General features: G+C 37.1%; 2 protein-coding genes across 6 annotated transcripts; both read left to right on the plus strand.

The window, feature by feature from the left end:
• The first annotated feature begins 2,597 nt into the window (after nucleotides 1-2,597).
• On the plus strand, nucleotides 2,598-6,134 carry LOC137722330 (protein WHAT'S THIS FACTOR 1, chloroplastic). Its single transcript, XM_068461299.1, has 3 exons — nucleotides 2,598-4,406; nucleotides 5,099-5,301; nucleotides 5,616-6,134. Exon 1 carries the CDS (start codon nucleotides 2,812-2,814, stop codon nucleotides 4,261-4,263), a length of 1,452 nt encoding a protein of 483 aa, XP_068317400.1. The 5' UTR covers nucleotides 2,598-2,811; the 3' UTR covers nucleotides 4,264-4,406; nucleotides 5,099-5,301; nucleotides 5,616-6,134.
• An 8,295-nt stretch (nucleotides 6,135-14,429) lies between these two features.
• LOC137722331 (uncharacterized WD repeat-containing protein C2A9.03-like) lies at nucleotides 14,430-20,032 on the plus strand. Of its 5 annotated transcripts, none has more exons than XM_068461300.1 (10): nucleotides 14,430-14,636; nucleotides 15,167-15,269; nucleotides 15,359-15,535; nucleotides 15,646-15,732; nucleotides 16,026-16,160; nucleotides 16,384-16,494; nucleotides 17,974-18,065; nucleotides 18,149-18,254; nucleotides 18,954-19,040; nucleotides 19,462-20,032. In XM_068461300.1, exons 2-10 carry the CDS (start codon nucleotides 15,180-15,182, stop codon nucleotides 19,846-19,848), a joined length of 1,272 nt encoding a protein of 423 aa, XP_068317401.1. In that variant the 5' UTR covers nucleotides 14,430-14,636; nucleotides 15,167-15,179; the 3' UTR covers nucleotides 19,849-20,032. The 5 variants fall into 5 exon arrangements, with proteins under 5 accessions (XP_068317401.1, XP_068317402.1, XP_068317405.1 ...); XM_068461301.1 differs by having other exon boundaries at nucleotides 14,430-14,632; XM_068461304.1 differs by having other exon boundaries at nucleotides 14,431-14,636; nucleotides 15,193-15,269; nucleotides 15,368-15,535.
• The last annotated feature ends 110 nt before the right edge of the window (nucleotides 20,033-20,142 follow it).

A 20,142-nucleotide genomic window follows, 5' to 3' on the forward strand; every position in this document is an offset into this window, starting at 1 on the left:
AATGCATGCATCTTTTAATAATTTTATATACCCCTATCAAGCTCATTCAGACCACTTCATCACTAACTCTCGAATTTCAGAAAGACAAATAGTTTTTATAGTGCATGATTGGAAGATTATAGTTGGATATAACGTCTTGTTGATTGTTGTTTGGCGTTAGTTGTTGTCTTGAGATTTCAAGTTCCATTTGCCAAAAAAACATAATTTCTAATGTGTGTCACATCTTAAGTTATATCATCCGTTATCTAAAGAGTTATGTCACCCGTTATCTAAAGAGTCATGTTTGAGTTTGAATTTCATCACTCATTAGCTTAATGGGTTGACGTGATGTGATACATCAAAATGACGGATTAACACAAACATGACAAATACATCTTGTTTATCATGTCTGATTTTAGAGTGAAACCGATTTAATTGGAACAGTGCCTACTGTAGAAAACCCAATGGTAAAAGTAAATTAACATTTTCCTTTGACACATAAACATGATTAATACGAGGAGCCATTGGGGAAATACTTGGCTACTGACAAGTCAGTACCCATTTACACACCAAATTTTATGGCCCAATAAAAATATAACATGTCATTTCCCTACTCTTTTCTATCTTTGTAACCAAACACAACCTCACCCTTAAAACTGTTACCAAACATAAATCTTCTTCGCCGCTTCGTCTGCCTTCCGCTCGAACAAATTGATGACGATACTCATAACCGGCCACCGCGGCCTCGTCGGCTCTGCCATAATCCTGCAAGCTCCATATTCTAGGATTCAACAACCTCGCACTCGCGACGGTCTCGACCTCACTCGCAAAGCCGGCGTGGAGTCCTTGTTCACCACCAAGCGAGAAGCCCCAAGTCGTCATCCTCACCGCCGCAGAAGACGGTGGCATTCACTGCTGGGTGGAGTCGACGATTGTTGAATTTTATCATTTTGGTTTACATCTGCCATGGGAAGAAGATTATTATTTTGGTTTAGGTGGTCTGTCATGGTAGATCGGCCATGGAAAGAAAGGAACAAGAAAAGATGAATGCTTGGTTATTTGAGGCTGTTTGGTTACTAAGATAGCAGGGGTGTGGCCGTGTGGGAGAGAATTTCAAATGACAGATGTTGTATTCCTGTTGGACCACATAGCTCGGTGAGTAAAGTGAGTACTACCCGGACAGCACCTAAGTATCATCCGTGCAAATGGGCCTCATCTGAACTTTATCTCCTTCCTCTCTCACACACACAGTACACACGCACGCCCGCACAGAGAGAAAGGAGAGACGGCGGAGCCGCGCAGAGGGAGAGAAAGAGAGACGGCGGAGAGAGAGAAAGAGAGAGTAGCGTTTCCCTTCCATCTCTTACTTATCTCCAGACTCTGCAAATCAGAACAGCAATTGGATTAGCTAGCTGCCTGGATTGCAATTCCTTCATTTCCTTCCCTCCCGACCCTCTGTTTTCCAGGCAAGTGTTTGTTCCTTCCTCTTACTCCCACCTTCTTTTTTCCAGTGTTTGGTTATTAATATTATTGTTATTATTTCAATGTTTTTATTGTTCCATTTGAAAACACTGATATATTTTCTTTGTGGGTTTCTTAGTCCTCGTTTGGCATCTAGGATTGGTTTGGGATGGATAAACCACTTTCTATCATTGTTGTGTACCAGAAATTTTGCTTCTTTTGATTTCTTATGTATTGAAGAACCCTTTTGATTAAGGCTAAATCTGTGCTTTTCACTCAATTTTGCATAAGTTCTTAATCAATCTCAATCTCTGAACAAATGATTATTTTTTCTTATCTCATGTTTTTATTTTTTGCATGACAGTTCTTTCTTTTTGGTTGAATTCTTTTTAATGTTCTTGTGAGTTGTGATGCGATCGCTCCCTCTGGCGCCTCTTCCCTGTGGATGTGTATATATGTATGTCGTTGTGTCATTTGGTGATAAAAAAAAAAGGGACCCCAACTCAACAAGGCTCCTCGCTTTGCGAGGGTCGGGGGAACATTTATTGTACGCAACCTTACCCTTGCTTGCAAAGAGGCTGTTTCCACGACTCGGACCCGTGACCTTTCAGTCACAAAGGAGCAACCTTTTCGTTGCACCTAGACTTGCCCTCTGTCATTTCGTGATACAATATCATAATTGTTTTGGTTTTTATTTGGTAGGGTTTTTGTTGTTGAACCATCTTTTTTTTATCCGTGATTGTATAACTGGAGCATGAGAATTCGATGACTAGGTCATGGCTGGGTGTTTGCTTAAGACCCAGCGGAAAGTTCAATTTTTCTGCAGAGAAACCTAGTGTTTGTTTCATACACAATGGAAAACGTTGTCGATTCGGATAGTTAGGTAGGATTCCTTTATGGAGAAGAATTCTGTCTTCTGGTGGTTAGGTTGAGTCAAATTGGCAAATTGATACTGCTAATTTTGCTAGTCATAGATGTACAACGTCTTCTCCATCTGAATATGGGACATGCAGGTTCCTTTTTCCGCTTATAGATATCAGTTTCCTAAGAACACTGCTTTGCACTGTGGTTGAAATTGTGTTTGCTTGTATGTGTGGCTAAACTTAGGGCTGATGCATGTATTTTGAACCTTTTACATGATTATGTGACTTAAATTTGTTTTTGTTTACAGGATAGTTGGATAGTTGGATAGTTGGAGAGTTGTGCTTCTTTGTGACAGTTTTGCTTCGTCTTGCTCATAAGAAACCACTAAGGCTGGAAACGTTTAATTTGACCCATGTGTGGATAGTGAGCCAGATGGTATTGTTGTACCCTATATAATGTCACCACACATGTGTATTGTGTAGGGTGTAAAGATTGTGAGTGTGAAATATGGAGTTGTCTTTGCCTTTCTCGTTGCAAAGGGATTTACCCATCATTTCTCCCAGATCCAGCTTCCTTCCTCGGAATCCTCCTTGCTTATTAGGTACAGTCAAGAGGAATTATAAAAACAATAGGATCTCAGAAAATATCCCTTTTTCAGTTTCTTGCTTGTCTGTCAAAACTGTCCGCAGTCCTTCACTAGACAAGCATGTTGTGAAGCAAAACAAGATACGTTTTGTCCAAAAGCTACAAACACTGCTTCTTTCCAAACCGAAATGCTATATTCCAATTCATATTCTCAATAAGTGTCGAGCCTACCTTTCCCTATCAAAGCCACGATCCATTCTCTCAATGATTCATCGATACCCTACTATTTTTGAACTCTTCTCGATCCCAACGGCTCCCTTGCCATCCAATGCAACTAAATCATTATCACAACTCTGTGTCCGTCTAACCCCAGCTGCAGCAGCCCTTGCTGCTGAGGAATTAAGTCTCAAATCAGCCATCTCTGACTCCTTGGCCACAAAACTCCAGAAACTTCTTATGCTCTCTTCTCATCATCGACTACTTTTGTCAAAGTTGGTTCACCTAGCTCCAGATCTTGGTCTTCCCCCTAATTTTCGCTCTCGTCTATGCAATGACTATCCAAATAAATTCAAGACTGTTGACACCTCCTATGGCCGTGCACTTGAGCTTGTCTCCTGGGACCAAGACTTGGCAAAGCCTTTACCATCTCCAGAAGTTCAGTCACGTGAGCTAATAGTAGACAGACCCTTGAAATTCAAGCAGTTGACGCTCCGAAAGGGTCTAAATTTGAAGAGGCGTCACCAGGATTTTTTGCTCAAATTCAAAGAAATTCCAGATGTGTGCCCATACAATACCCCCATCTCGGACTTGCCTAAAGAGTCAATTGAGGCAGAGAAGAGAGCTTGTTTGGTGGTGAGAGAAGTGCTAGGGATGACGGTTGAAAAGAGAACTTTGATAGACCACTTGACTCATTTTAGGAATGATTTTGTGCTGTCCAACAAGTTGAGAGGGATGATCATACGGCACCCGGAGTTATTCTATGTGAGCTTGAAAGGGCAGAGAGATTCAGTGTTTTTAGTGGAGGGTTTTGATGACAAGGGTGCACTGTTGGAGAAGAAAGAGACTTTGGTGATAAAGGAAAAGTTGATGCAGTTGGTCAGAGAAAGCAAGAGACTAAGAAGAGAGAGGAAGAAAGCTAGGATTAACAACACTGAGATTGGTGGCTCTAGTGATGACTTTGAGTCTGATGATGATGATGATGACGACGACTATGATGATGGTTTTCAGAGTTTGTTTGAGCCTGAAGATTTTTATGGGGATGATGATGGTGATAAGAAGGGTGAGACAATTGACTACAGGGAGAAAGGGCAGTTTTGGACTGTTGATGCTCATTCTGTTCATGATGGCGGGAAGCAACAAATGGAACCTTGGTAGAAGAGAATGTCAATTGTTCAGATCTTACCCGAAAATAATCAAAGTGCGAGGATAGTATTATGGCAGTGATATGAATGACTGTAAAAATGAAGTCTCACGGTCTGTATCTATATATATGAAGCAAATGGCCCTTCACCTAAAGGGTAATTTTCTGAAATACCTTACATTATCCTGAGTTGAAAAGTTTACTTAATTCAAAACCACTTCACTTCACTTTCCTGTTAATAAAATTGGCTTATGGAAGAAGCAGATTGTAGGCAACCTACATAATTGAAGCTTAATTTAAGGTATCTAAGTTTGTGCTGAGTGTGCTTTTCATATTCTCTTATTTTATTCGAGGAATTATAACTGTTTTGTTTAAAAGTTTTCCTAGATGAGTAATCAGTAATCATTTTACTTGGTCTTCTCTAGTAGTTTGGAAACTAAAGATGTAACCCTAATCTTTTCAATGTATTAGATTATCATCTTTGATAAAATGGAGCGTGTTCTATGGATCATTCTAAATTTGGTTGTATCCTAGTTTATGCTCCTAAAATGATGAATTGGCTTTCGATGACTACATAGTACGAGCCCTACTATGTGGACAGATACGGGTCAAACATTTTTCTAATTCTGTTACCACAGTAACCGGGATTTGGTTCTATGCAGAGGCTTTTCTTCCTGACCTACTGGTGGATTTGGGAAAAGTGAAGTCTCTAACTTACAAGTGCATAATTTCACCACAAATTTTCTCAGAGATGGCCTGCTTGCTTATGAAGAGTTGTTGTTTGTGTCTTTGCGAAAGTGTTGGACTCCTTTGTTGCCCTTACCTTATTAAATGTTTTTGCCCTTGCAGGCCAAGAAGTGGCACAGATAATTGATCAAGCTCTTCATGGAGGTAACATATGCATAAAGATAGCTGATTCGTGTATATCCACTGCAGCTTCATGGTTCTCAACCTCTGCATCAATGGCTCCATTACCTTCGTGCTGTTCTGCTATGTATATCTACTCAAAAAGCGGTTTCACTTGGAATTTCCTTTCTCGAGCGTGAGCATAGGTATGGAGAATGGAATTACCTTTCATTTTTTCACGTTGATTCAACTCACTTTGATATATTTCGACTACGCTGTTACTCCTAATGTTTGATTAACATCTGTGAATGAAATAGTTGATACATTATTTCATTACTACGAAACACAGCAAATTGTTGTTGGCCAACACGAGAACTCATCATTACTGCCAAAACTAGAACACGTCAAGCATATATATACTCTATTTTTCTGTAAGCTCTCATAAACATCTATGGAAAACTCGTGGGAAAGGGAAAAGGTGCTGTTCCGCACGCTGACAGAACTTATATCCTTAACTCAGGTACAGTGAGGCAATATATCTACTGAAGCAACTGCTAAATTGATTCACTTGTGATGGTAATATTGGACATTAATACTAGACCAATGGTGGGTGCTGCCATGCTGGTTCAAGAGTGGCACCTAAAAGGAGTCCTGCACTTAGGTGCGCATCAAGGGAGACCTTTAAATTCTATGATTGGTACGAGGAGCAGATTTCATGAAGAATATGAGGAATGTGGGGTGGAGCAGCTAGTCCCGCACCCGCAGCACTATGCTGGGGAAGGAGGATGGCAGGTTGTTCATACGGAGAGTGGCATTTGGTTGACTATTTTTGGGCTTCTTCCATGTGATATTATATTTTTCTTATATACCAAATAGTATTCATCCCGTTTCGCTACTCTTCAGAAGTCCGCAGTTAGTGAAACGGGATGAAGACATTCAAACTGAGTGACCTCTAACCAGTTTGAATGTGTGTAGGCTGCGTGACCGTTGATCAAACTTTTGGCATCAACAATTTTTAATCTACACTATTTGCAAAACACGTTCCTTTTCGTTAGGAACCCTCGGTTTGAAGGTATACTCAACTGCTGCGTTTTAAGTTTTTTTGTTCATACAACTTTTTGAATGGAAATTATTTCAAATATAACGGAGACTAAAGTTTCTGTAAACCCTTGTTACGTGGAAATTTTGATTAAATGAGCATTACCATTCTCTAATTGAATGGTCATGCTTTTGACTTTCATAAACTTTGTAGATTAAACAATAGAGTCGTCATCGTAATCCACAATTATTCATTTTCTTTCGTTGAATCAAACATTATGTTGGAATGGAGTTTTGAACCCGAGATGTATAGGTAGTAGAAACTTAACACATTATTTATTAGGATATTGAATCATATTTAACGAGATGTCAAATATATAATATGTCAATATTTGATGACTAATTTGGCAATTAGATATAAATGTTAAATCTTCTTCTTTTTCAATAAATGTGTTGAAATTTATTTTAGTAATATATTAGGCCCATAGGAGGTTACTTTAACTTTTAAAAAAATTAAAATTGATTTTAGTTTTCATCCTATTGGTGGTCTATGAGACTCATGCATTAAAAATATAAAAATAAAAGCATTTAACTCCATCTTTGTTTGTTGTAATAAAAGACAAATATAAAGTAAGAAGCCTAATGACTCAATTACCACTTGGAGAATACTTGATGTCTTATTTCTTCATATGAGCAAATTAAGGCCCATGTGGAGTTGTTGTTTGATTGGACGGCATCATGTAAATAGTAGAGGCTTTGTTACTCACTTTTCACAGACACTGACGTATCAGCGACGGGTCATTTCTTGCATCTTGGGCCCCTGGAATTTCCCCTAAGCAGATTCTATTTACCAACTTACTTGAATCTTTTGGACTAATACATTTGATTTAGATCCTGATTCAAATCTAAAACCTTAATGTTAAATATAATATCTTAATTGATGAAATTAAACAATCGAGATTAGGATACGGTAATTTCAAATGCTAACATGTATCACTTATGATAATTTCATCTTATCTTGGTAATTCAAGTTACACGTGTAATTTGTGTGAGACCTGCGACTTTTCTCAGTCAGCTTAATTACTGGCCAATTTATTAGTGAATTTTATTATTTTTTAAAGAAATAACGATATTCATTAAAACAATTTCAATAATAAGTACATTAAAAACATGTACAAGACACAAATTTTAACATAATTGTAAAAGAATAACTTCAAAGGACTAAACTAACAATCAGAAAACCCGTAACACCAAAAAATTTGACATAAACCCACATCCAAGCCTACATAGCTCAAAACAACCAAAACCCCAAGGGCCTTTTGGTGGGCTAGATGAGATTAGGCCTTAGAGATAAGATTGGATTTGCAGAGACATATAAGACATGACTTGTAACTCATGTAGAAGAATATGTTAGATAACCTACTCGATCGTGGATTCATAACCCATCATGTCCAGTTCTGTCCATCTCACATTTTGACACAACAAACAATGGATTAAACTTAAGTCCATTTTGATTGACCACAACCTACCCCATCCAGCCCACCAAACGGGGTCTAAATGAATCCATAACCCTCAATCATAACTATCACCATGAATCGAAGTCGCTTTGCCACTGAACACACTGCATTTACCCATATACAGCTTGTAGAACAAAGAGAGGATATGGGAAAAAGTCAATCTCCCATAATCCGACTGCGAATAATAACAAAAAGGAGTTGCGTAATAACAACAAGAAGTCGTCATCAAACAAAATGACTAAAAATAAGTAGACAAATCACATTAAAATCCTTCAAACATAGTATAACAAATGAAAGAATACAAACAAGTTAATTACAAAAGGTAAAGAAAAGAAGAATTGAGTGGTAGCAGGTTGAAGTATGGAGTGGGCAACTCTTTTCATGGTTCTACTTACCAACTTACTTGATGTTTTGGACATAATACATTTGATTTAGATCCTAACATGTATCACTTATGGTAATTCCATTTTATCTGGTAATTCCGGTTTCACATGTAATTTGTGTGGGATGTGTGACTTTTCTCAGTCAACTTGACGAGTCAAGTGTCAAAACCTTTGATCACCTAATTACTAATCAATTTACAAGTGATTTTTTTTCTTTAAAGAAATAACGATATTTATTAAAACAATTTCAATAATAAATACAAAAAAAAAACGTGTACAAGATACAAATTTCAACATAATTGTAAAAGCAATAACTCCAACGGACTAAACTAACTATTAGAAAACCCAAAACACCAAAAAATTTGACATAAACCCACATCTAAGCCCATATAGCTCAAAACAACCAAAACCTTAAGGGCCTGTTAGATGAACTGGATGAGATTGAGCCTTAAAGATATGATTGGATTGATAGGAACTTGTAAGACATGACTTGTAACTCATGTATAATGATATGTTAGAGTCTGTTTGGTACTCTACCTGAATCCAACTTTTTAAACTCAAAAACAATTTTCAAGTTTTAGGCCTTAAAAATTTGTTTGGTATGAATATTTTCAAAAACTGAATTCAAAACTAACTCAAAAATATAGTATATTATCTAAAAACACAAAAAGTGAGTTTTTAAAGTTTTTAAATTTAAACTCACTCATTTCTTTTCTCTCCCTCCTCCCCCTCACTCCAAAACTATCTCTCTCTCTCTTTTCTTCTTTCTCTCTCCACCCCCCCCCCTTTTTTTTTTTTTTTTTTTTTTTTTTTACTTTTTTCGTCTCTCATTCAATCCTTTCTCTTTATTCTCCCAGTTCTTTTTCGCACTCATCTTCCTCTCTATCTCATCCGATCCTCTCACTTCTTTCTCTTTCCTCCAATCATCTTACTCTCTTTCCTTCTCTCTCCTCTTTCTCTCTTGACCCCATCTTTTTGGATCTCTTTGTCCAGTTTAAGTTATAAGATTTTTGAGTTTTAAAGAAAATTGTTTTCAAGAAAAATTCTTAAGAAATGTTTTGAGAAATTATAAAAACTTTCAAATAGGACACCAAACAAGCCCTTAGATACTTACTCTATTGTGGATTTGTAACTCATAATGTCCAGTTTTGTCAATCTCACATTTTGACACAACAAACAACATACTGAACTCAAGTCCATTTTAATTGATCATAACTTATCTCATCAAGCCCACCAAACGAGACCTAAATGAATCCATAACCCTAAATCATAACAATCACCATGAATCGAAGCCGCTCCGTCATTGAATGCACCGCATCTTCCCATAAACAACCTCTAAAACAAAGAGAAAATGAAGAATGGTCAATCTCCAATGATCCGACTATGCCTAATAACAAAAAAGAATTGCATAACAACAACAAGAAGTCGTCATCAAATAGAGTGACTAAAAATAAATGGACAAATCACATTGAAGTCCTTCAAACACACGAATCATACACAAATGAAAGAATACAAACAAGTGAATTACAAAAAGTAAAGAAAATAAGAATTGAGTGGTAGCACGTTGAAGTATGGAGTAGGCAACTCTTTTCATGGTCGAGTCCCCATCTCTCATTTGATCTTCGCACCCTCTCAAACCTCCCTTATGATTTCACTTCACCTTTCACAAAAAAAACCATGCTTGCCAAATGAGGGAGGAGCTTAGCACTTAGAGCACTTCCACCGTGGGCAATAGCCTGATGGACAAGCTCCCACTTCAACCCAATGGCCTGAGCTGCATGCTCTAGCCCACAGTGGCATGTGGATGAAAGGGGCCCCGAGCGAGAGGCCCGTGGGGAATCGCTGGCCTAAGAGCCCAGAGTGGGTATGATGCAAGGCTAATGTCAGGGTAACATCAGCCACGTGTTGTCTCTTTTTTGCGTCAGGCGTGTGCGCTTCAAGTGAGCGTCGGCCGACACAAATTCAGAGCTGGGGTCCTCGACGCTTTTATGAGATGTTACCGTTGGGAAGGCCACGTGGTTTCCCCACGTCCCTTGGATTTCAATGACAACATTTTATGGACCGTTGGATTTCCAATAGTTAAAAAAAATTAAAAGCTTATTTAATTTCAGCCGTTGGATCTAAGATCAACGGTCTACGTTATTCGGCTTTATAAATTAATAAAAAAAAAGTTTAAAATTCTGAAATCTTACTGTTGTGCCATGTAGCACAATCTGGAGTGTTGAAATTCAATTTTTTTTTTAATCCAAAGGCAGAGATTAATTATGTGAATAAAAAATTAAAAAAATTAATAAAAATCCGGAAAATAAAATTTGAAAAATTAAAAAAAAAAAAAAGATTTTACTTTTCTATAAATACATTTTCATTATCTTCTACCTTACACTACAATTTCATATTTTGTCAACTAGTTTCAACCACATTCCATCTTTCTCTCAAAGTTTCAATCCAATTTTTTTCCAACAAAATGACCAATGATGCAGGTACGAATTATATGCTTATTGAAGATGTAACGTTGTGTACTAACTTGGTTGAAGTTATTTATGACCCGATTATGGGTAATGAGATGCAGTTGTGAGAAATGTGGAATCTTATTCATGCCAATTATCTTGAGAAAATTGGTGGGAAAAGAACTAAAGAATCGATGTCTAGTCGTTGGAGAATACTCAGCCAATCGTTTAGTATGTGAAGAGAGGCCTTGGCACAAGCTAGTAATAATCTTCGAAGTGGGAAAAATTTAGCAGGTCAGGTAACAATATATTATTTGTTTGTTTGTACTATACCCAAATTTACATTACCTACTTTGATTATAATTATTTATTCTCCCGTATTGTGTAGGCACTTCAAGCACAAGCTTGGTATAATGCCAAAACCAAAAGCAAAAACAAAGCATTCAACCGGTGGGAATGATGAAATATTGTCAAAAGATTGTCCTAAATTCAGAGTTATGCCTGTCAGTCTAAAAGTTTTCTTGAACAACACCCCTCTACACTCTACGCCAGATCATGCCTCACATGTTCATGAAGATAATGCAAAATAAGTGCCCAAAATGCCCCTTGAACAAGCGTCGGGGTCGACCCGTTATCCAATTAGGCCTCAAGGTAAGAAGGCTTCAAAGAGAAAATGGAGTGTTTCCAAGAATGATTATGCAAAGTATATGGAAGAACTTGTTCGCTAAGGTGAATTGACTTTGGCGCGGGAAATGGTTAAATTTAAGGCTGATAAGGCTAGAGATGAGCCAAAAGCTGCAGCTGTTGAAAGAGAATTTCAAGCTAATGAAAGAGAAAGAGAGCTACTTAGGCAAGAAAGGGAACAAGTTAGTGAAGAAATAATGGCTCAACGAGATCGTGACATTATGAACACGCCTTCATAAAAGAAGTCTCCGAATTCTAAATATTTTTGGAAGTCGGAGAAAGCGAATGTGGTGTGAATGAGGCGTGCAAGAGAAGCGAGAGCAATAGGAGATGGTCCTAGCACGACAAGAGAAGATCATCCTAGCACCGCAAATTGGTTAGGTGATGATGATCCATTCACGAACCCATAACTTTCCAATCACTTTGTTTATAATCGGAGCCCATAATTTTCCAATCACTTTGGGTTATAATTTATTATTTATTGAATAGAGTACTTTATGTTGTTTCCAATTTATTGAATTTAGTACTTTATTTAAAGTAAGAGTAAATTTATTTAATTTGGTAATTTAGTTATACTAAGAGAATCTTTATTCAAATGACAAAAACACATCAAATAAAATTACATAAACATACCAAATAATAAAAAAAAAACTCACTAAATGAATTATAAAAAAAAACACACCAAATAAAATTACATAAACATACCAAATAATAAAAAAAAACTCACTAAATGAACTAAAAAAAACACACCAAATAAAATTAAATAAACACACCAAATAAAAACAAACACACTAAATGAACTTAAGTATCTTGAGCTTGTTTCAATTCCCACTAGTACTCTATCAAGTCAATTTGTCGGGCATTGTGCATGTAAGGCTCCTGAAGTGCAGTATATCGTCGAATGAGTCTTTCATTGTAACGTCCATCATTTTCTAATGGCTCGTGTTGCATGGGTTCTTCGGTAACATCATGAGCACAATATATTTGTCTTCTAGAATTATTCATCGTGTCTGGCTCATATTCATCAACGACATCATAATTGTACTCATCTTCCATAATCATGTTGTGAAGAATGATGCACGTCATCATAATGGATCGAAGCAACTCTAAATCAAACATTTTGGCAACACCCCTGACAATCGTCCAACGAGTTTGGAGGATACCAAAACAACGCTCCACATCCTTCTTGCACTCCTCTTAACAGCTTGCAAAGTGTTTTTCCTTTGCACTTTGCGGACATGACACTGTTTTGATAAACGATGACCACCTTAGGTAAATGTCGTCTGCTAGGTAGTATGGCCTGTGGTATTTATGTCTGTTGACCCAATACGTGACTTTTGGTGCTTTTCCTTGCAAGACTTCGTTGAACATTGGGGATTAGGCAAGGGCATTGTGGTCATTTTGAGCTCCCGGAACCCCGAAAAAGGTGTGCCAAATCCATGTATCAAAAGATGCCACTGCCTAAAAAATGATACTTTTTTGCTTATTTTCTGTCCCCAAAAGCGTCTTGCCATGCACTTGGACAATTTTCCTAGGTTCAGTGCATACAGTCGATGCTTCCAATCATTCCAAGAAAACCTCGCATCTCGCCCTTCTTCAGAAGCCTTTGCAAGTCCATCTCAATAGGTCTTTAGAGGTACTCTACGGTGCAGATAGATTCGATTGCTCCACAAAACCTCATTAGGGACTCAAGAATGGTTAATTTCCCCATCCTCGCTATCTCATCCACTTGGTCTGCAGATACTCTATATACAAGCATCCGCAAGGCAACATTAATTTTTTGCTTAGGAAGGAGACCCATAACATCAAAAGCATCCTTCTTTTGCACAAAGTAAGAATCATGGTTGCAAACAACAATCATGATTTTGTTGAACAAATGTCGTTCCATTCTAAAACGATGTCTAAAGTATGTATCAGGAAATGCACTGTTACAGACAAAATAATCGTCCAACAGATCCATACCTCGTCGTTGCCTGCTTCTATTAAGGTTTGCGGAATGGCTGGGTCTGCAGATCTGAGCCACAACTTGGATGACTCGATGGGAATGTGAGGCTTTGGGCATTCTTGCTTCGACATCTGTCATTCTACACTCCTCATCCTCTTTCATCTCATTTTGGGCCACCTGGAGATCGAACATTCCTTCTGATTGGTTAAACAATTCTTCCTCTTATTGATCGATTTCTCACATCATCCTTGAAGAAGAAGACATTGTAAGAAGGAAGTAGAAACTATGAATAATGATACAAATTTTAATTTTGGTGAAGAAGGAAATAAAAACTATGAATAATGATAGAGATCTTGAGAAAATTGGTGTGAGATTTCTGAGGATGGATGGTGGATTATATGGAGAATTCAAAAAGGATTAGGTTGTAGATAATGCCACGTGGCATGCTGTCATTTGTTAAAAATCTTATCGGAAATCTATCCTCAACGATTCTGAAAAGATAACGACACATGGCACGAAGATATTAGATAAAAAATCCATCACCAATAATTGTCTTTTCAGATAATGACACGTGGCGCAATAAAAACGATTAAAAATCTTATCCAAAATTACAAATAAAATTATTTTGTATTATTTTATAAATAAAAAAAATACTAATATTTTATTGTCCATTGCTAGGGTTATTCAGTGTAGGGGTGAAAATGCAAAAGACCGTTACTGTTCATTAATGATAGTTACCGTTCACTCGTTGGATTAAATAGTGCATAGCCCCAGGGACCTTAGCAACGGTGGAGTTGCTCTTATCAGCGTGCAAATAGGGTTTTCTGCCGACAAATGAACACGTGACATTTATATCTTCATGGTCCATCCATCCATCCATCCATCGCCCCCATTGAAAAGGAGGAGAATTATCTACCCTCCTATTCTCATCCCCTTCCATCCCCTCCTCTCACACATTATTTTTTGTCTTATTATCTCTATAAAAAAATCAATATAAGATGTTGACGTGATTTAACCGTGACCGTTCAAATAGGAGGGGATGGAAAGGTAAAGATATTAGAAGTAAAGAATCCTGCTCCTTATCAAATTATTATTTTTCCATCGCTATCTCTCGCCCTCTCTCTCAGAGGCAGATTCTCTACCTTTCCACTTCCTGTGTCCTCCTGTTTATATGATATTAATTCACGTCAACATTTTATATCACCATTCATTTTTATCTTATTATCTCTATAAAAAATATATATATATATATATATATATATATAGCTTAACTATGACCGCACAAAACCAGGAGGACACGGAAAAAATGGAGGGAAGAGAATCTGCCTCCCTCTCTCTCATCTGTTTCTCTCCGCTCTGTCATTCACACACAATTTGATACAGTTTTGACGCAATCGACACAATTGACACACGCACGCAGAGAGAGAAGAGAGAAAGAGGGCTTGAAGGAGGCGCGTTTTTGATTGGTTGAAATCCATTCATTTCCTTTGCAAAAAAGAAAAGCCCAAATCTCAGTTTTTCAGGCAGGTGCTTTTTCTTTCCTCCCTTCTGCTAATCTCTCTCAATTTTAACTTTTTTCCCCCAATTTTTGACCTAGGGTTTCTGGGTTTCAATCATTATTGTTCAATTTTAGTTTTTTGTTGTTGTTGTTGTTGCTTTTATTGTTTTGAATAGTTTGATTTGAAAACGCTCAGACATGGTTTCAAAGTCATGTCCTTTCTGGTTGGGGTGTTTGTGTTTGTGTGTATGTGATGAAAGTATATGCAAATTTTATTAATATTTTGTTAGAATTTGTAGTTGGGTTTCCCATAAATTTGTTTTCTTTGGCGGTATGTAGTTTTTTTTAAGATTTTTATAGATGTCAGAGAAACTGTAGACTTTCAATAACATGTATAGATTCTTCTATCTGTTATGTTGCCATATCTATATGTTCTTGTTTGTTCATTTCATGGGAATTGGGTTTTGCTTTTCGGTTTTTTATGTCGGTACATATGTTTATGTGGGAAATGAATTATGATCAATCATCAAGTCTGTGGGTGTGTTTGGTGATTATAAAGTGTACTGGATTATATGGCGGATGAAGGGGACATGTCTGATTTTGTCAAGGATGTGGAGGAAGAAAATCAAGGTGGAGATATTGGTCTTGATGAATATGACATGGTTTGTTTCCATCAACTTTTGGCTCCCATTGTTCAATCCTTTGTTTTTTCCTGTTGTACTACATGGACTTGAAACTCCTTGTTCTTGAGTTTGAGCAGCTTACCGAAGTGTCAGATACGTCATCTGCACAAGCGAGAAGGGGAAAGGACATTCAAGGTATTCCATGGGACAGATTGAACATAACAAGGGAAAAATACAGATTGACGAGGCTAGAACAGTACAGGAATTATGAGAACATCCCTTTATCTGGGGAAGCTGTGGACAAGGTTTTCTTCTTGTTCTCGAGCATTTTCTTCATTTCATTTCATTTCCCCAATTAGCAAGTCACTATTGAAGTTAGCAGACGTCACTAATAATATGTGTTAACTTTGACTAGGAGTGCAAACAAATGCAGAAAGGTGGAAACTACTATGACTTCTTCCATAATACAAGACTGGTTAAACCTACAATCCTTCATTTCCAGGTTTGTGGACTTGCAATGCCATAGCTGTTTATTATTTTTACATTTTTTGATGGTATACTTCACCACTAATCCCGCTCTCTCTCTCTCTCTCATGGGTTTTGTGTGTATGAACTTATTGCCTTAGATAATTTTGCTTTAGTTAAATGAGACTTTTTTTTATTCTAACAAGATAAAGTTATTCACTCCTTTTAGCTGTTTTCGCAAGCTAATGTTCATAAAACTTTTGCATGATAATGTTCATGAAGTTTACCTTTATATCCTACTTGACATTCTTTATTGATTTTTACATGCAGCTGAGAAATTTGGTTTGGGCCTCTTCAAAGCATGATGTCTACCTCATGTCCAACTTTTCAGTCATGCATTGGTCATCTCTATCTGGGAATTTGTCTAAGGTTCTCAATTTTGCAGGACATGTTGCCCCAACAGAGGTAGTACAACCTCCTGTACATAATGTGTATGATCTACTTTCTTTGAAAGAAAATAAAGTAATCAAATGGATTGTTTTTCATTTTTTTTTCCAGCTTTTGTTGGTTTATGCTCTCTCCCTCCCCCTCCCATTTATGTTACATACGTTGAAGTGTTCCATATAATTGCTATTTGTCCTCTACTTATGTCCATAGTTTAAGTTTGCCAAGTTCTATGGTCTTGCAGAAACATGCAGGAAGTTTATTGGAGGGTTTTATGCAGACTCAGATAAGCACACTGGCAGTCAAGGACAATTTTCTTGTTGCTGGTGGCTTTCAAGGAGAGCTTACTTGTAAAGTGAGTTTCTAATGTTTACATCTCAATAGCGTGTTGACAGTGCATGTCTGTTTGATGAGAGTTAAGTATTTCCACATTAGATGTATTGTTTGGTAAATCTGACAATTAGACTTGTCTGGGATCCTGCCATTCTGATGATTTTGCTTTGCCATTGACTTGTCAAGAAAAGAGCTAATGCCATTAGCTGGCTGGAAATTTGGTTACTGTATATGATCTTGGAAAATGACTTTTTTTTGGTAGACATGAATAGCTTGGTTTTTATATTATGAGCTATGATGTGTGGCGCTCGTAATTTCTGTCTTGAAATTAATACTTTCTACCTAGGAAAACAAAAATGAATTTTGTAACAATATTATTAACTTTGTGAAAGGTTATTTAAATAATCCTATTTGAACTTTGACGCAATGGAACTTGCAAGAATTTCTTGTACTAAATCAAAAGCACCTTGTTTTGAAGCTGGACTACAGCTCTTTTCCTTGTTTTGATATTCTGGATAAAAGCACCAATTTGGTCAAACTACCTTATAAGTATTTCACATGTTGAAGGAGGGGAGGTTTTGGAGCTTGGAAGGGATACAGATGTTCCCCTTAAGAGTTCAAAGCTGAATAAGATTTAGCTTAGTTTTATTAGGTAGCATTCTGGTTGAAATTTTTTAGCCATGCTTTGGTAGGCAAAGATGGTATTAGGGTGTTTTCCCAAAATGTTTAAAAAAACAATTTGTTCAATTAACATGCTTGAAGGGGAAGAAAGAAAGAGGAGAAAAAGGAGAAAAAGGGGGGTGGGGGTGGTTAATATTTATTTTTTACACATTGTGTTGAGTGTGAATACCATTTTGTACGTAAGATTGTTGCATGTAGGAGCTGAGATTCTATTATGGACAGGGAATTGTCTAAATATCTTGTAAAATATTTGACCGAATTTAAGTTAAATGAAATGTAAGAACCGACTAATATTGGATATCAGTGAGAGTGTGCCAGTAAGTGTTTGTTGACGTATGTGAATACTTTTTGGAATAGTCTTGAGGTTGAGGGTAATGGAAGCTGTGCTTTGATAGGCAACTTAAAGACACCTTCCCGGACTTGAACCTGGAACAAATGCTGGTTAGGAATTAGATTAGGAAAGTACATAACTAATCCAGTGTTCTAGGATCCACACTGAACTCAGTTTTTGGATTAGGAAAGCAGTTTTGTTGCTCTTTTGTTGTACTACTAGTAAGAATGGTTTGACCCGGTCCTTTCTTTGTGCATTCATATCTTTGGTTTCCGCAATGGTTTGTTAATGAAATGATTAAGTTCAACTGATGTGGTAGCTACTGATGGCATTTTAGGCGCTCATTTCTTGTTGGATATTATTTGTTTCTTGTAATTCTATATTTTTCATTATCAGATGCAAACTAGTGCTTTAGTCTGTTAAAGGATTATTTTTCTGGTTAATGTTCAGTTAAAGTATTAAATCATATTTTTCTGTCTTTATCTGCAGTCTCTTGATAAACAAGGAGTAAGTTTCTGTACCCGGACCACACATGATGACAATGCCATCACAAATGCTGTTGAAATATACGATAGATTGGGGTATTTTAGCTAGTTCTGAAAATCTGTTCATCTGAATTTTTTCTTTTAACAAAACACAACTTGATATAGAAACGCTTTTTCAGGGGTGGAATGCATTTCATGGCATCCATTAATGACTGGGGCATAAGAGAATATGACATGCAGAAGTTTCAGCTTTTGAATCACTTTCGTTTCCCTTGGCCAGTGAATGTGAGTCATCCTAAGAACTTAATTCATATTGATGGATTCTGTCAGATAAACTTACCCGCCTTTTTCTATTTCTATACTAAGAATCTACATATTTGTCTTTACACTTTCACTTTCTGTGATTTTCATTGACTCCAACCTCCCTAGATATTAATATTAGAGGGTTAAGTTGTGCATTGAAGAGTACTATTTCTGATATATTTGGAAATTGTTGAGATGTCAACTAGGAAGCCAAGCTTTCAAATCAGTTTTATTTTGTTCAATTGGTTGTGCTGAGGACAAGGACAATTTTTAAAATAAAAGGAAATTGGTGACTGGTGTAGGTCACAGACTAATTTCATATTTTGGTTTAGCTTCATGGACATTTCGTTCTTTTATAGATAAATTGAAGCAATTTTCCTTTTCAGCTAATGACATAGTAACAATTTTCCTCTCCAACTAAGGTCGATACCACTTGCTAAAATTTTTCTTCATTGACCCTCTCCTTAAAAGCTCAAAATGTTGATTGAGCGAATCCTAGTATTGAAAATATTTTGCAGACTTCAAACAAATTACCTCTTTGAAATAGAAGAGTGCAATATACTTAAGTGCTTGTAAACTGGAAGTGATCTGCAATTGCTTAAACTGGAATTAATGTGTTGGTTTCTGTGGTTATTCCTCCCATAACTTATTTTCTTAACGTGGAGCTGACCTTATTTGCAGCATACATCAATAAGCCCAGATCGTAGGCTTGTTGCGGTTGTTGGTGACCATGTAGATGCATTGCTGATGGATTCGCAGAATGGGAAGGTACCAAGATCTTTTTTCTGATCATGATACTCTTGTCTGCAACTTATTTTGTTGCGTTTCTTTCCATAGAAATATTTTTGCTAATAAGATGAGGTAAACTGTGTGAAAATTGAACGCGAGACATGTAGACTTTGAGGAAATGGTTAATGGTGGAAAAATACCAATACAAGTGTAATCTTTAATACGATAACAGATTTTTGCTTACACAGTTGTTTTTATAATTGTTCAGCGTGGAGATATCTACTTTTTGTTTATTTTTTAGTATTCCTTAACTTCGTGTTAGCAGAGCAGTTGTGCTTCTAAATTCCAAATTTACACCTAAAAGCATTTTCCAGGTTTTATTTTCAAAGATGGGAACAGTTTACTAACTATATACAACTTTGCTTTTTTTTTTTTTTTTTTTTTTTTTTTGTCATTTCAGACTATTGCTAAGGTCGTTGGTCATCTGGATTACTCTTTTGCGTCAGCATGGCATCCTGATGGTCGCATATTTGCCACCGGAAACCAGGACAAGACTTCCCGAGTCTGGGACATAAGAAATCTTTCATTGCCAGTTGCTGTTCTGAAGAATAACTTGGGTGCTGCTAGGTCAATTCGCTTTTCATCAGATGGTCAGTTCATGGTGGTGGCGGAACCTGCAGATTTTGTGCATATATATAGCACAAAGGCAGATTACAATGTGCGGCAAGAGATTGATTTCTTTGGGGAGATATCCGGTGTATCAGTGAGTCCCGATGACGAGTCTTTGTATATAGGAATCTGGGACCGAACATACGCCAGCTTGCTACAGTATAACAGAAGGCAATAAGGGTGGAAACCCTCGTGTGTATAGCTTTGCTTCATCTCGCTCATAAGAAACCACTAAGGGTGGAAACCCTCGTGTGGATAGTGAGCCAGATGGTATTGTTGTACCCTATATAATGTCACCACACGTGTGTATTGTGTAGGGTGTAAAGATTGTGAGTGTGAAATATGGAGTTGTCTTTGCCTTTCTCGTTGCAAAGGGATTTACCCATCACTTCTCTCAGATCCAGCTTCCTCCCTCGGAATCCTCCTTGCTTATTAGGTACAGTCAAGAGGAATTATAAAAACAATGGGATCT

The sequence above is a fragment of the Pyrus communis genome, chromosome 17 (genome assembly GCF_963583255.1).
Source record: "Pyrus communis chromosome 17, drPyrComm1.1, whole genome shotgun sequence".
In the NCBI taxonomy this organism is placed as follows: domain Eukaryota; kingdom Viridiplantae; phylum Streptophyta; class Magnoliopsida; order Rosales; family Rosaceae; genus Pyrus; species Pyrus communis.

Excerpts from the sequence above, each read along its gene's own strand:
- LOC137722330 (XM_068461299.1), top strand. The coding sequence starts at position 2,812 with ATGGAGTTGTCTTTGCCTTTCTCGTTGCAAAGGGATTTACCCATCATT.
- LOC137722331 (XM_068461300.1), top strand. The coding sequence starts at position 15,180 with ATGGCGGATGAAGGGGACATGTCTGATTTTGTCAAGGATGTGGAGGAA. Across the intron at positions 16,161-16,383 it reads GACATGTTGCCCCAACAGAG|AAACATGCAGGAAGTTTATT; the intron begins GTAGTACAACCT and ends ATGGTCTTGCAG. Across the intron at positions 18,066-18,148 it reads GAAATATACGATAGATTGGG|GGGTGGAATGCATTTCATGG; the intron begins GTATTTTAGCTA and ends ACGCTTTTTCAG.